Below are 14250 nucleotides of genomic sequence, written 5' to 3' on the forward strand. Positions count from 1 at the left end.
TTTCCTCTATATTCTTTCTGTCCCTAAATATCACATAACCATTAGGAAGGTTTTTAAAGGATTTTTATTACTAATTACCATTAAGAAACAGAGCAAAGATGTGTAGTTGTTTTTTTTTTTTTTAAATTTTGAGCACTTTGAAGTATACTCAGATACTACCTTTAATCTACAACAAAAAGCTAATTTCCCACTTTTCTCAAAACACAGATAGGGAGAGTTACCCCATCCCCGCCCTTGCTTGGACATGCTTTGGTCCACAGTTTCAAAGTAAAGCCTATTTGAGTTTATCATCAAATGGTTCTAGAGCTGCATGTCAAGATTTCCAATAACAAGCTAGCTTTATCTGGGCAAGGCCTTTTATGTGCCTCAGTTTCCTCATCTGTAAAATAAGGATAATAATAATGCCTACCTCACATGATTTTCTTGAGGGTCAAGTGAATTAATGCTATGCAAAGCACTTTTTGAACCTCAGAGCAAAGATGTTAACAAATAGGAAAGGTACATGTAAAAATTTCTGATATGTATCCTTTGAAATATGACTCTGATAGGTCTGATCCCTATCTCTAAACTCACATTCCATTCAACAAATGCACGAAGATGCAAAAATTGAAATTAGGAGGGTTTGGAAATATTACATATATATAAATAAGTCTAATTCAAAATACATTGTATAAAGGATAGTGAACCTTGGAAAATTGTTGTGGAAGAGGTCATATTTGAGCTAAGCCATAAAAAAGAGAATAATTTTAACAGGTATAGTTGAAGAAAGAATTCTGGGCACATTGACAGATTGCACAAATGCAGAGATGCAGGAAATAAATTTTGAATTTGGAAAATATGGCCTAGTTTGGTAGAAACGGGGTGTGTGTGTGTGTGTGTGTGCGTGTGTGTGTGTATGTGCGCGCGCGCGTGTGTGTATAAGATTCAGAGAGACAGGGAGAGGGAGAGATAGGTGGAAGGCGACGGAAAGGGGGGGGGGAATATAAATGGAAAATAATCTCAAGAGGAAAGGCAACTAGAGGGAGGGGAATGGGGAAATGCTATCTTACAAAAAGTGGACTTTGGAAGAGATTCTTGAAGATAGATGGTTGAAATTGTAGATCTGGGAAGAGAAGAGAGGTGGAAGTTCATCTTTATTCTTCAAAGACCTATCCAATCTCTCTGTATAACACATTTAAACCTGCGTCTAATGCCCCTGGTTTTCCTTCCCTTTAATGAGTAATTCTAGGTTCCTTCCTCTCTTTTTCTCCTGCCCTATCTCACTATTTATTAGGCTATATGGTGAAAAACAGCTCTCAAATGATTAATATTGGATATTTGGACTAGTCGAACTATTCAGCATTTCATAGGAAAATCTAGACTTCATTCTTTTGTTATCCTCTAAACATTTTGACAGTGGAGTGAGGCTAGGACTCTGGAGTAAAGATTAGGTGGAGTTTTCCAGGGTATGACAGAAGGGAACATGAGGGAATGGGATAGAAGCCACTACTAGTAAGAAATCTTTGTATTGGGAGAGTGTTTCTTTAACGTTTTACAATTCCTTATTTTTCCCACTCATTACTTATTTTGCCACTACAGCTACAACCCTAAATGTAGGGCTGAAATGAAGTGAGAAGGGAGTTTGTCCTTGGCAGATAGAGGGACTGCAACATCAAAGAGGAGAAAAGAAATGAGAGGAAGTTCATCTAGTATTACAGAAAGAATACTGAAGTAGGAAGTGAACACACTTGAGTTTGAGGCTTGGTTCTGCTTTTAACTAAAGATACAACCTTAATCAAGGTGCTTCATTTCCTCTTCTATAAAATGAGGTGATTAGCCTAGCACTCTAAAATTTTATTGTCTTATGAGAATGAAATCCCAAGGAAAGCAGTAGAAAGTAAGGCTTGCAGGTAGAATTTTTATATACAAGAGATTTACAAGAAATCAGTCATGAGCTCCCTGCAATAAAAACTGGTGATTATTCATGAGCACTTATTAAGTACCTATTATTATATATGAAGTACTGTCTATGCAACTCATTTGACATTTATTTATTAGTAGTATATTATATAATTTTTATTATCCTTTTATTTTTATGTTATATTTAAATTACAAACTCTTGATTATGCGGAAAAATTTTTTCTGCTTTGCTACATCCAGCACACTGTAGTTCACGGAATATATGCTGAATCAAAGTGCTAAGCCATGAAAGCCACTTTTCTAAGTGAAAAATGTTATAGTTTGATATTTGGAACAGATTTTTGAAAACGGTGACATTTTTATCCTATCTCATAACTTTATTTAGTATCTTTCTTGTGTTTTGCTTTTAGGAATTTTATGAACATACTAAAACTCTTTGGCAAGATGAAGGTGTGAAGGCCTGCTACGAGAGATCTAATGAATATCAATTGATTGATTGTGCTCAGTAGTAAGTAATTTTTCCTTTGTGATAAATTTTTCTGTACTTAGTTTTCCAACTGATTTCTAATACTAAAATAAATATTTGTTTTTGTCTAAACATAGATTTTCAGAACCCCCCCTTTTTTGTTAATGTATTTTTAAGTGAGCAAGAGCAGAATTACAACCACTTGAGAGTAAAATGCATTATTAATAATTAAGAGATTTAATAGAACACCTTGAAATACTTAAGGAAAAAATGCTTTTCAAAGCATGTTTTCTCCTCATAATTTTAATTGCCTTCTTTCTGACATCTGTTATAAGCCATGAGTATAATATTTTTGGTACATGGTAATGTTTCAGGTTACTTGATTTCATCAGATAGCTATCACCTAAGTATGTTAAAAATAATTCTGTAATTTTTATATAGTCACACCTGATTCTTTGATATTGATTTTTCTGTTGAATAAAGAAACCTAGTTGTTATTTCTAATAGATGATTTGTACTGTCTTATTCTATCTATAATAGAATGTCAATTGTTTTGGTCACGAAACTAGTTTTAACTAAACATTCTACATTACGTGATTATTAGATTATCACAATAGCATCTTATTTTTAATTCTTGATCTGTTTGGAATTACAAATAAAAGAGAAAGATGATACTTATAATTTATTGTTTTTAAAACTATTTTCCAAACCTTTATTTGTTTACCAAATTGTCTAACAGTTTGATCATTCAAGGGAAATAAGAGGTTGATCTTTTCACAAGCTTTGCCAACATCGCTTAGAACTAGTTGTGAATTTTAGAACCTGAACTGTATAAAATATTTCCACTTGAATACAGTTTTTGAAGGACAATGTCATTTTATAGTTAAATAGTAGTACCTCTTGGACTTGTGTGAAAGCAGAACATTTCATCTTAATTTGGAATAATAAATAGGAAAGTTAATTTTATTAATGCTCTTTAGAGAATGTGGTATTGATTTTATTATGTAATTGTCTACCACATACCAGGTTGGATATTTTATCAAAGTAAACTTGCTTATAAATTTATTACATAGATCACCAAGAAATTAAAGGATGTCATCTGCCTTTATATTAATTAAGTAACTTTTTCAAAGAACTTATTTTGAGATAGTGAGAGCTTTGGTTGTTTGCTAGAAAGTGTCTTGTGCCAAAACAAAATATTTTTTAAAAGAAAATTACAGAGGGTTTTTTTGCATGTGCTTTGTTATTATTGTTTTGGACTTTAGTGTTGTTTGCCAAGTAATGAAGAAAGAAAATATTAGCAAAACATGCTTAGTGAGTTTGTTGTATTTTTTAAATGAACATTACTATAAATAACATTTACAAAAATCACAGTAAACATGGGTTTTGTTTTTTTTTTATGTCATTTATATGCACAAGCTAATTTCATTTCTCAGTTATTTTTTAGAATTAAGTAGAAGAGAACAGGGTTTAAGCAGTTAATCATCAATCTTTTTTTAAGATGTGTTGTGTATAGCAAAGCTTGCCTAAAGATAGAAAGAAAAAACTGGTTTTTGTTAATTCAGTTCTCCTTGAGCATTTTTTTTAACATCTGCTATATGCTTAGAGCACTTATGAGGTAAATAGTCTCCCAATTTAAAGTCCAGATTAAAAGATGAAGCATAAACAATGAAAAAAAGTTAAACAGTAGTACAAGTCAGTTTATGATTATGTACCATAAAAAAGGGAGTAATACAGATAAAACATTAGCAGTTTTCAGAAGGGGAGAAAATTTTATATGAATTGAAGGTACTGGAACTTTTTTTAAAGGTTATTTATATAGGTAAAAAAGAGAAGTTTGATGTTTCCTACAAAGAAGACAGCCAAAACAAAGGAAGAGAAATGAAAATGACCAATGCAGTGAGACCCGTCTAATTGGAAAAAAAGTTCAGATGAATAGAATGGAGCAAAATTATAGAGGGCTCTAAATTTATGATCCTGAGTTAGTCTAAAGTAGTAGGTCATTCTTCTGAAAACAACAATTCTTTCTTTAACCTAACTCTTAGGGAAGGAGCTAATTTTGAAGCAGAGAGTATTTTGTAGGGAATTATAAACATGAATAAAATACAATAAGAAAAGAGATTTGAGTAGCCAGAAAATGCCTAAGGTACTATATGCCATTTAAAGAAGATGGGAGATTTTTGACACATAAAGAATCTAAACACAAAAGCATTTTCTTCTGAGAAGATTATGAATTGATTTTGTCCTGTAATTGCTTAAGTCATTTGCCTCTGAACTTAGCTTTGAATTCAGTTGGTCTGCAGTAGATTAATTTTTGAAATCTAGCTCTCTTGCTACTAATCATTGATCTTTTCTTGCCTCAAGGAATTTAGCTGACCTTAGGATATTATAGGAACACAAGGGAGTCTAGTCTAGTATCTTTAAATCACTCACCCATCCTTCCAGCATATCTGATTTGCTCTCCAAAAAGGACTGGTCTGGTATCTTCTGACCGTGCACCTAGACTCCAATAATAATTCTTAGCCTAATGAGAGAAGGGGGTCATTGTTAGCCCCCATTATCAAACTGACAAGCTATCATGTTGTTCCCTGTATCTCAGCTTTGAAACCAATTATGTTCCCCTCAGTCTCACGATGCCATCAACTCTGTTCTGTTCTTCCCAAAGGGAGAATTGTCCTTTTGCTCAGAGTCTTTGGCATGAAGGGAGGTGAGCCATTGATCACTTTATTAACAGGCAGCATGCTGCTGCTAATAAATGTTATCTTGTCCAGAAAATCACCTCAGTTTTCCCTTTTGTTAATTTCAATGGTGACACTCTGCTATTTAAAAACAAAACAAAACAAAACAAAAAACTTTTTTTCAGTTATACAATTTGAAGGAACAGCTTAGTGACAATAATTACATACAGAAAAGTAGCATCAGAAAATTCTACAAATAGAAGTCTAAAATTGTACATGATAAAATAAATCCACTTTCTTAGAAAGATCTTCTTCCTTATGCCATTACATTCTTTTAAAATTTTGACTTATTTGAAAGTAAATTATTGGAATGGTGACCTATTAAGAGCCATAAATTAAATATAGTTAATAGATAAGTTTTTACAAAATGGCACATTTCATTTTCACTTGATAGAAACTTTAAAATTGAGAAGCAGGCAACTTTTGAAAGACTAAATTGAATTGCTTTGTTTAAATGAAACCACATTTCCATTTTAAATAGTAAAGTTAAATGTTAATTCCAGAAATATTTTTTCCAGAAAAATAAATTAGGAAAATCAAATAAAGGATAGTAACTAGACCTGTATTTTCATTGAAATAGAAATTCTCATGTGAAAAAATTCTCTAGAATTAATGAATGTCATCAGAGTTAGCTGGTAGGCTGAGTGTTTAGAGTACAGAGCCTGGAGCCAGGAAGACCTGAATTCAAATGTGGCCTCAGAAACTTACTAGCTGTTTGATCCTGGGAAGGTCACTTAGCCTCTGCCTCGATGCACTTGAGGAAGAAATGGCAAACCCACTCCAGTACCTTTGCCAAGAAAACTCCATGGATAGTATGGTCCATGGGGGGTCATGAAGAGTCTGGTAAGACTGAACAACTTTGTAGGTCATTAAATTCATCTCTGCTCCCTACAGCTGTAGAGAGTAGCCTAGAACAGTAATGTTAAATATATAGAAATAGATTCCTGTTGCATATGTTGACTTAGAAACCTACAGATTAACATTATTTAACTTGTATTTTTATTTATTTTGTTAAATGTTTCCAAATTGCATTTTAATCAGATTCTGACCATACTTTGTAGTTTTGCTAAACACCTTTAACAGTAAGAGGTTAAGTGACTTACCTAAGTTCACTCTATCTGGATATATAAGAAGCAATATTTAAACCCAAGTCTTCCTGACTTTTAGATTGATTCTTCATCCACTACTCTCATCTTGCCTCTCTACAACTCTGGTTTTATTCAGAAAACCAAAAACAACAGCTGTTTTCAGCTATTTTATTTGATATTTCATGTTTTCAAGTAATTTTAAGGTTCATATAGGTTAGGTAAAAAAAAATTGCGACTTAATTTTTCATTTTGATGAAGAAATAGTGGGTAGAGAAAAATAGAAACAGTTTCTAATAGAAGTTTGCTTTGTATTCCAGAAATCATATTTGCCTAAGAGATTTGTAGTCAGTTTTCTTGTATCCTTGTTTACAGGATTTTGACCTGTAAGCAAAATAATTGTATTTGTAATCACAGATAATATTTCAGTTGATTTTCACTTTGTGATAAATAAGATTTAAATGGTTAAGACAGTCTGTGATAGTTTATGAGCATATCAGTTTGGAGAGTGTATTTTAAATTACATTTAAGTTTAAGAAACCAAGTTGGGGGGGGAGGTGTTAATTGGTTAATATTTTTAAATTAGTTGTTAGAAACAACTTAAATTAAGATCTTTCTAAATAATAAGGCAGGATGGGAAATTATCATGAAGTTAATAAAAATTCTAGGTGATTTACTGGCATTTCACTTTACCCAAATATATTTAAAGACAGTAGAATATGATTATCAAACTGATGAGACATCAGTAGGATGTTAGTTCCTTGAGAGCAGGAGCCGTTTTCTTTTTGGTTTTGTGTTTTTCATTCCGGTACCTATTACAGAGTCAGTACTTAATAAAATGCTTATTAGGTTGAATTAAATTGAATTCTAAAAAAAGAAAATGTCTCCAGATAAATAGCATTTTCAGGATTGTTTTTTTTTTTTTAATTTATATTTAACATGACTTCAAGATCTTTTTGAGGAATTCCCTAGAACTAAGGAAGGTCATCAGAGGCACCTAGAAGGCTGAGTATCTAGAATACTGAGCCTGGAGCCAGGAAGACCTGAGTTCAAATGTGGCCTAAGAAACTTTTTGACCCTGGGCAGGTCATTTAACCTTGAAGGAGGAATAATAATTAACAAAACTAAAATGAAGTGGGAAAGTGTAGAGAGAATATTTCAGGACATTAGAGACTTTTAAAATATATTACCTATCTCTAAAATCAAAATGTATTTTAGAATTAGCAGGATATTATGGTATACTTTCAATTTAAATAGATCTCAAAGAATTAGACATATCAAATTAATTATAGCTCTTCTGTTGACATAACTCATTTCAAGTAAATTAGTTATAAAGTTATGTATGCTATATTATGATGTTGTAATAAATTTTATTTTGTTGTAGTAAATTCATATATTTTCTGTGAAAATGAAGAAAAACTAGAAATAAGTACAAAAAACAATTGTATAAGTTAATACTTAATGTCCTTAATTTCACTATTATTTTAGCAATAGTCTCCATGAAGACAGTTGGAACTTTTTTGAAATAGGAAAAGGAATTAATTCTTCTAAAATTTTAGAATACTGGACTATTAATTATGATAGAATATATGGGGAAAATAGACAAAAATCTTACTCTGTTTATATACATTTAATTTGTATTTCTCCATACTTTTATCTGCAGATTTATACACACACACACACACACACACATATATATATACAGAGAGAGAGAGAGAGAGAGAGAGAGAGAGAGAGAGAGAGAGATGTGTGTGTGTATATTGATATAGGGGTGTGTGTGTGTGTGTGTGTGTGTGTGTGTGTGTGTGTGTGTGTGTGTATTTTCTTGGTAGGCTATTAAGTATCTTGTATCCCCTTATGAGTTGATTTCTTCTTCCCTAAAAATGAATATATAAACTGCATTACTCAGAATGTTAGGCTGGAAGAGGTTTCCCTACCTTAAACTGTAACAAGTTCTGATGATATGAGCAGGCTATGGTGTATTCACATACAGAAATGTAGCTATAAAAGAGTGTTTGATATCCAAAATTCAATTTTATTTTATATCCACTGGGTTAGCTTATTTATCAGATTTTTCTGATTCAGATATTGCCAACATAACCTATTAGCTAATTATTAAGTTTTAGAGGTATCTGAGAGGTGCAATGAATAGAGCACTGGATCTGAAGTCAGGAAGTCTTGAGCTCAAATGTGGCCTCACATATTTACTAGCTGTGTGACCCTGGAACCTCTCTTTATCTTATTTCCTTTAAACTCTACAGTGGGGATAGTAATAATGTCTATCTCTTGAGACTATTGTGAGAATCAAAAGAGATAATATTTGTAAAGTGCTTGGTACAGTGCCTGTACTTAACAAAGTTAAATGTGACATACATGTTAGGTATTATTATTGTTTTCTTCTTGTTGTTGCCTCTACTGCTCTAACTTACAATAAGTTGATCTATAGTTATGGGTTTTTCTGGAACATCAGAAATTATGTGAATAACTTTTAAATATTCTTTATGGTTCCTAGAACAGTATGGTTGCCAAGGTTTCTATTAGCCTTAAAAACAAACAGAAAAAATATGTTAATTCTTAAGGTTGCTGATCTGTTTCAGATATTCAATTTGTCAGCTGTTATTTTGTTTTCAAAATCTAATACCAATGATGATATTTTCTTTTCTTAGTACATTATTTAAGCAATAGCTTTTTACACAATTATTTTTTGATGGAAAACTGGTGTAGAATATCTCCAGCCCTCCTGTCTCAAAGGAAGAAATAGTCATAAAACTGACCCTATTTGCTATCTGTCATCCCTTATATATCATGTATTTTTAATGTCTCTCCATTGATTTCTTTTCTCATGCCTATTGTATTAAATACACAGTTAGTTGTTCCTAAATCTAAAAGGAAAAAAAAAATCCCTGCTATCCAGCTACCATCCTTTATCTCCTATTTCTTTTAATGCCAATTTTGGAGAAGAAAAGACTTAAACAGTTATTGTTCTTATCATCTAAAATTTGTGTCTTCCCTAGCATAGTCTTTTGCATATAATAAATGCTTAATAAATTTGTTGAATTTAAAATTTTTGATACCTGAGGTGCATTTGCTAATTATGAAGGAAAGCTGTGTTTAATATTGAGTTAATAGTGATGAATCTGGACCGTTTAACAGAGTGGGCAAATAATTAACTGTCTACATTGCTGAGTGGTGAAGCAAATTGATAGAAATAAATCCTTTTAAATTTTAAAAGAAAGAATATATGTCAGTCAGATGGAGTGTTTAGGAAGAAGAGATGATAATCCATTTCTGTAAATCTTTTACTATTGGGCCAACCCCTTTTGAGTAATTATTATTAACATCAAAGGGGTTTTGTAATGTTCTGGGGTTTGAAGTAGTCAGCATCTGTCATCTTCAAATAGAAGTATTTGAAGGACCTTCACTATTTAAAAAAATCGTGTTGAGTAATTTGGTGAGCACATATGTCCTTGTTTATACCTCCTTTACCTCTAAGAGATTACTTAAACTACTATCTCTGTGGTTGTTGTATTCCTCAAGAAATTTTCTATGTCCTTAATATACATGAGAGATTACATGTATAAGGACAGCCCCAAGAGCCACAATTTTTTCTAATAAATAATTGTTATCATTGAATCTTTTATTCTTTATATTTTAGAATCTCTTGTGATTTTAAAGATCCAAACTACTATGGAGAATATTTTCCAAAAGCCTGTTTATTCCCTCTCATATTTTCCATTAATTATATTCTTGAGTATATGCATGGTTCATTCTTATAAAAGTTTTATAAAAGAAATAATTAGAAAGTAGGCAGAAGCACCTGTGCTTATATTTTTCTTTATAGATTTTTTTCCTCACTTTTAAAATTTTCTTTTATTATTTTATTCCATTTCATCCTTATTTAATTCCATTTTACCAAATGTAAAAGAAAAATCTTTTTAGAATTCAGTCTTAACATAGCACAAATTTCAGCCCTAACCTAACAAAAATCTTGCTGGGAAGGTGAGATTATACATTAGTCCTCAATTAGTTTACTGGATAATTATATGAAGTGAACTATAAAGAGAAAATGCCTCTCCTATATATGTCTAAAGAACAATGTGACAGAGTGGAAAGCATACTGAATTGGGAGTTTAGAGACTTGGGTTCTAATCCTAGTTATGTAACAATGGGCAAAAATCATTGAAACCTCTCTTAAGTCTGTTTGGTTATCTGTTAATGTGAAGTCAGTAATCCTTTGACTAGTCATCACATAAAACTGATGTGAAGTAAGCTTTGGAAATCTTAAGGAGCTATATAAATAGGAGAAAGATTTTCTTATTAAAGCTTTATTTTCAAAACATGCATGGATAATTTTTTTTCAATATTGACTCTTGCAAAACCTTGTGTTCCAGATTTTTCCCCTCTTTCCCCCACCCCCTCCTCTAAATGGCTAGCAATCCAATATATGTTAAACATGTTAAAAATATATGCTAAATCCAATATATGTATACATTTTTATACAATTATCTTATTGCATAAGAAAAATCAGATCAAAAATGAAAAAAATGAGAAAAAAATGCAAGCAAACAACAAAAAGAGTGAAAATGCTATGTTGTAATCCACTCTCAGTTTCCATAGTCCTCTCCCTGGGTGTAGATGGATCTCTTCGTCAAAGATCATTGGAACTGATCTAAAACATGTCTATCAAAATTGATCATCATATAATCTTGTTGTTGCCATGTACAATGATCTCCTGCTTCTGTTCATTTCATTTAGCATCAGTTCATATAAGTCTCTCCAGGCCTCTCTGAAATCATCCTGCTGGTCTTTTCTTTTAAAAGAACAACAATATTCCATAACATTCATACACCAAAACTTATTCAGCCATTCTCCAATTGATGGGCATCCACCCAGTTTCCAGTTTCTGCCACTACAGAAAGGACTGCCACGAACATTTTTGCATATGTGGATCCCTGTCCCTCTTTTAAGATCTCTTTGGGAAACAAACCCAATAGAAACACTGCAGTCTTCACATAGCCCTTTAGGCATTTTTCCAAATTGCATTAGCTCACAACTCCACCAACAATGTATTAGTGTCCCAGTTTTCCCACATTTCTTCCAATATTCATCATTATTATTTTTTTTTTTTTTGGCTGAGGCAATTGAGGTTAAATGGCTTGCCCAGGGTCACATAGCTAGGAAGTGTTAAGTATCTGAGATCAGATTTGAACTCAGGTCCTCCTGACTTCAGGGCTGGTTCTCTATCCACTGCGCCACCTAGCTATCCTGTCATTATCTTTTCCTATTATTTTAGTCAATCTGAGAGATGTGGTATCTCAGTGGTATCTTAGAGTTATCTTAATTTGTATTTCTCTGATCAATAAGGATTTCATACGACTAGAAATGGTTTTAATTTCTTCATCTGAAAATTGTCTGTTCAGATCCTTTGATCATTTGTCAATTGGAGAATGGCTTGAATTCTTATAATTTTTAATCAATTCTCTATATATTTTGGAAATGAGGCCTTTATCAGAACTCTTGAATGTAATTTTTTTCCAAGTTTATTGCTTCCCTTCTTGTCTGCATTAGTTTTTTGGTACAAAAACTTTTTAACTTGATATAATAAAAATTATCTATTTTGTGTACAATAATGAACTCTAGTTCTTCTTTGGCCACAAAAAAAGGAATTATTTTTACAAGTTGGTTAGAGGATGCAGAGACAGAATAGAGGCATGGCACCTGTCTAAGAAAAGCTAATTTGCATAAGCTATAAAGCATGTAAGAACTGTTTTGGGTAATGCATATGTGAAGATATACAAGATAAAATAAATTTATTTTGTTTTTGTCCCATATCCATTCCTGCCTCCATTGCCTGGACTTGTATAGAGGCTACGTAGTGAGTAAACTTCCTCTTAGGATCCCTTACATATTAGATTTTTAAGAGAGTTGCTTGGGGTCTTGAGAGTTGCAGTGACTTATCTAGGGTCACACAGTATGTTAGAAGTGGAACTTCAACCAAGATTCTCTTGACTTTAAAGCCTAAAGTTTCCTGTCTGCTATGTAATACTGTTTCTTTAAATTTTATTACATATATTTTTTGTATTTTAAGTAGAGTAAAACATTAATAAGGGACAATTTCCTCACTAGAAGTTCTTTACATCAATGAAATCATATGCCTGAACCCCCACATCCCCCCAAAAAGTCACTTTTACCTACTTGCAGAGACCAAAAGAAGAGCAATTGTGCACCTCAGCTAGTTCTTCTAACCTCCAGATACTTTGCCAATGTCCCTAGGTTTTCTCCAAAGTTTAAACTAAAAGCTGGAAGTACTAATTATAGCAATTCAAAACAAATGGAAATCCTGGAATTGTTTTGTATTTTGTCTTCTGGATCATAGTCAGAAGGACAGGTACAAGCTTAACAAACTTTAAGTATTCTATTTTGAAAGATTTGGGGCTCAGAATTTTCATGCATATACTGGTATAATTAACATATTTTTAAAGCATATTTATTTCTAGACCAAGAAAGTTGAAGTGTTTGATTCATACCAAGATTTGTGTTTTTAACATAGATTCACTGATATTTCATTATTGTATTTTTTTTCCAGAGTTAAAAAGTTTCCTTACATATACAGTTTAGTTTAGTTTGTTTTAGTACTTAATCCTCCCTGTGTAATGTTAACCAATTAGTAAATGAAACCAGTTGTGATTTAGAGTATTCAGAATCAGGGTTGGGATAGGAATTTGTGATTTCATTTGAACAAGGAACTCCCAAACGAAGAAACTTCCTATGTGTATACAGATCTGAATTAATTGATTAAATGACTTGGTAAGTGGTGAGACTTATATTAAGGTATGATTGCTATAAGACCAGTTTATTATTAAAATCTCAATGTTCATTTTCTGTCATTTATAGCTTGCATTTAAATCTTTCTATAATACTTTTTATTAGGTTGGAAACTATGGGCTTCTTTCTATTCTAACTTGCTTATTATCACAATTGGGAAGTCCTAGCCTTGGACTGGGACTCTTTAAATCTAAAATAATAATTGAAATGCTACAAATAAGAACATTTATCTTTTTCATTTAGTTCACTTAAATTAACCTTTAGTAGTAAAGCTGTGAAAATCTACTTCCTTGGTTAAAAAACTATAAATACAGAAATTTTTTCTATTAAAATATTTTAAGGCTAAGTTATGAAATAACTTATTTAGAGAAGTAAAGCCTGTCTTTGTAAAGTGATTTGCCTTTTCTATAAATTCTTGGAATAAATAATAATGACTGTTTTCTTGATTTTAGAAATTATCTTATTGAAAATACCAATCGCAGATTCACTTAGAGTAGAAGAGGGATCTCTGAGGTTGTCAAATCTGATCTTTTTGTTGTAAAGATGAAGTAATAAATCTAAAACAATCAAACAACTTACTCGATGTAATAAGAGGATGCAGTCATCCTCTCCAAAATCCTAGCAAGTCAATTTTTTTTAATCCACATTGATTTAAAATAATTTAGGAAATCACCCATACACTTTAAAGAAATCTTGAAATAGAAGTATTATCCATTAAATACTTGGTCAGGTATTTCTAAGTGGCAACATAAGACACTTTTAATTTAGTTTATTTTGTCGTGATAGTTTATATTTAAATAGGACTTTAAGGTGATTACAAAGAGCTTTCCCTATAAACAATCATGTGAGATAAATCATATGGTTGTTATTATAATCATCTTTTTCTGAATAGGAAAGAGAGATTCAGAGATATTAAGTGACCTACAATCATATAACCAATTAGTGGATAGACTGGCAATTGAACACTTTTTCCATTATGACTCACTGTCTCATATAATTATAGGATATATCAAATTTAGACATATGCAAATGGATCTTTGATTTCATTCATTTGAATATTCCCTCTGATAATTCCATATTACCAATCCTATATTGTTTTTTATTGTGTTTTTTTTTTTTCATGTTTTCTGCTGGCCACAGAAAATCCATCCAAAATGTTAGAAGCCTATCTCTCTTATGATATCATGAGGATACCCCTGGAGTATTCAGATCGTCCTCTTGTAATCCTCACATTCAC

At 31.8% G+C, this 14250-nt stretch overlaps 1 protein-coding gene across 3 annotated transcripts in view; it reads left to right on the top strand.

Annotated features, from left to right (window-relative positions):
* Nucleotides 1-14250, top strand: part of GNAS (GNAS complex locus) — a 292099-nt gene that overhangs the window by 236581 nt on the left and 41268 nt on the right. For all 3 annotated transcript variants that reach the window (XM_051976658.1, XM_051976659.1, XM_051976660.1), the window contains exon 5: nucleotides 2310-2407. In XM_051976658.1, coding sequence (XP_051832618.1) covers nucleotides 2310-2407 — 98 coding nt within the window. The remainder of the gene's footprint in view (nucleotides 1-2309; nucleotides 2408-14250) is intronic.

The sequence above is a fragment of the Antechinus flavipes genome, chromosome 2 (assembly GCF_016432865.1).
Source record: "Antechinus flavipes isolate AdamAnt ecotype Samford, QLD, Australia chromosome 2, AdamAnt_v2, whole genome shotgun sequence".
Taxonomy (NCBI): Eukaryota; Metazoa; Chordata; class Mammalia; order Dasyuromorphia; family Dasyuridae; genus Antechinus; species Antechinus flavipes.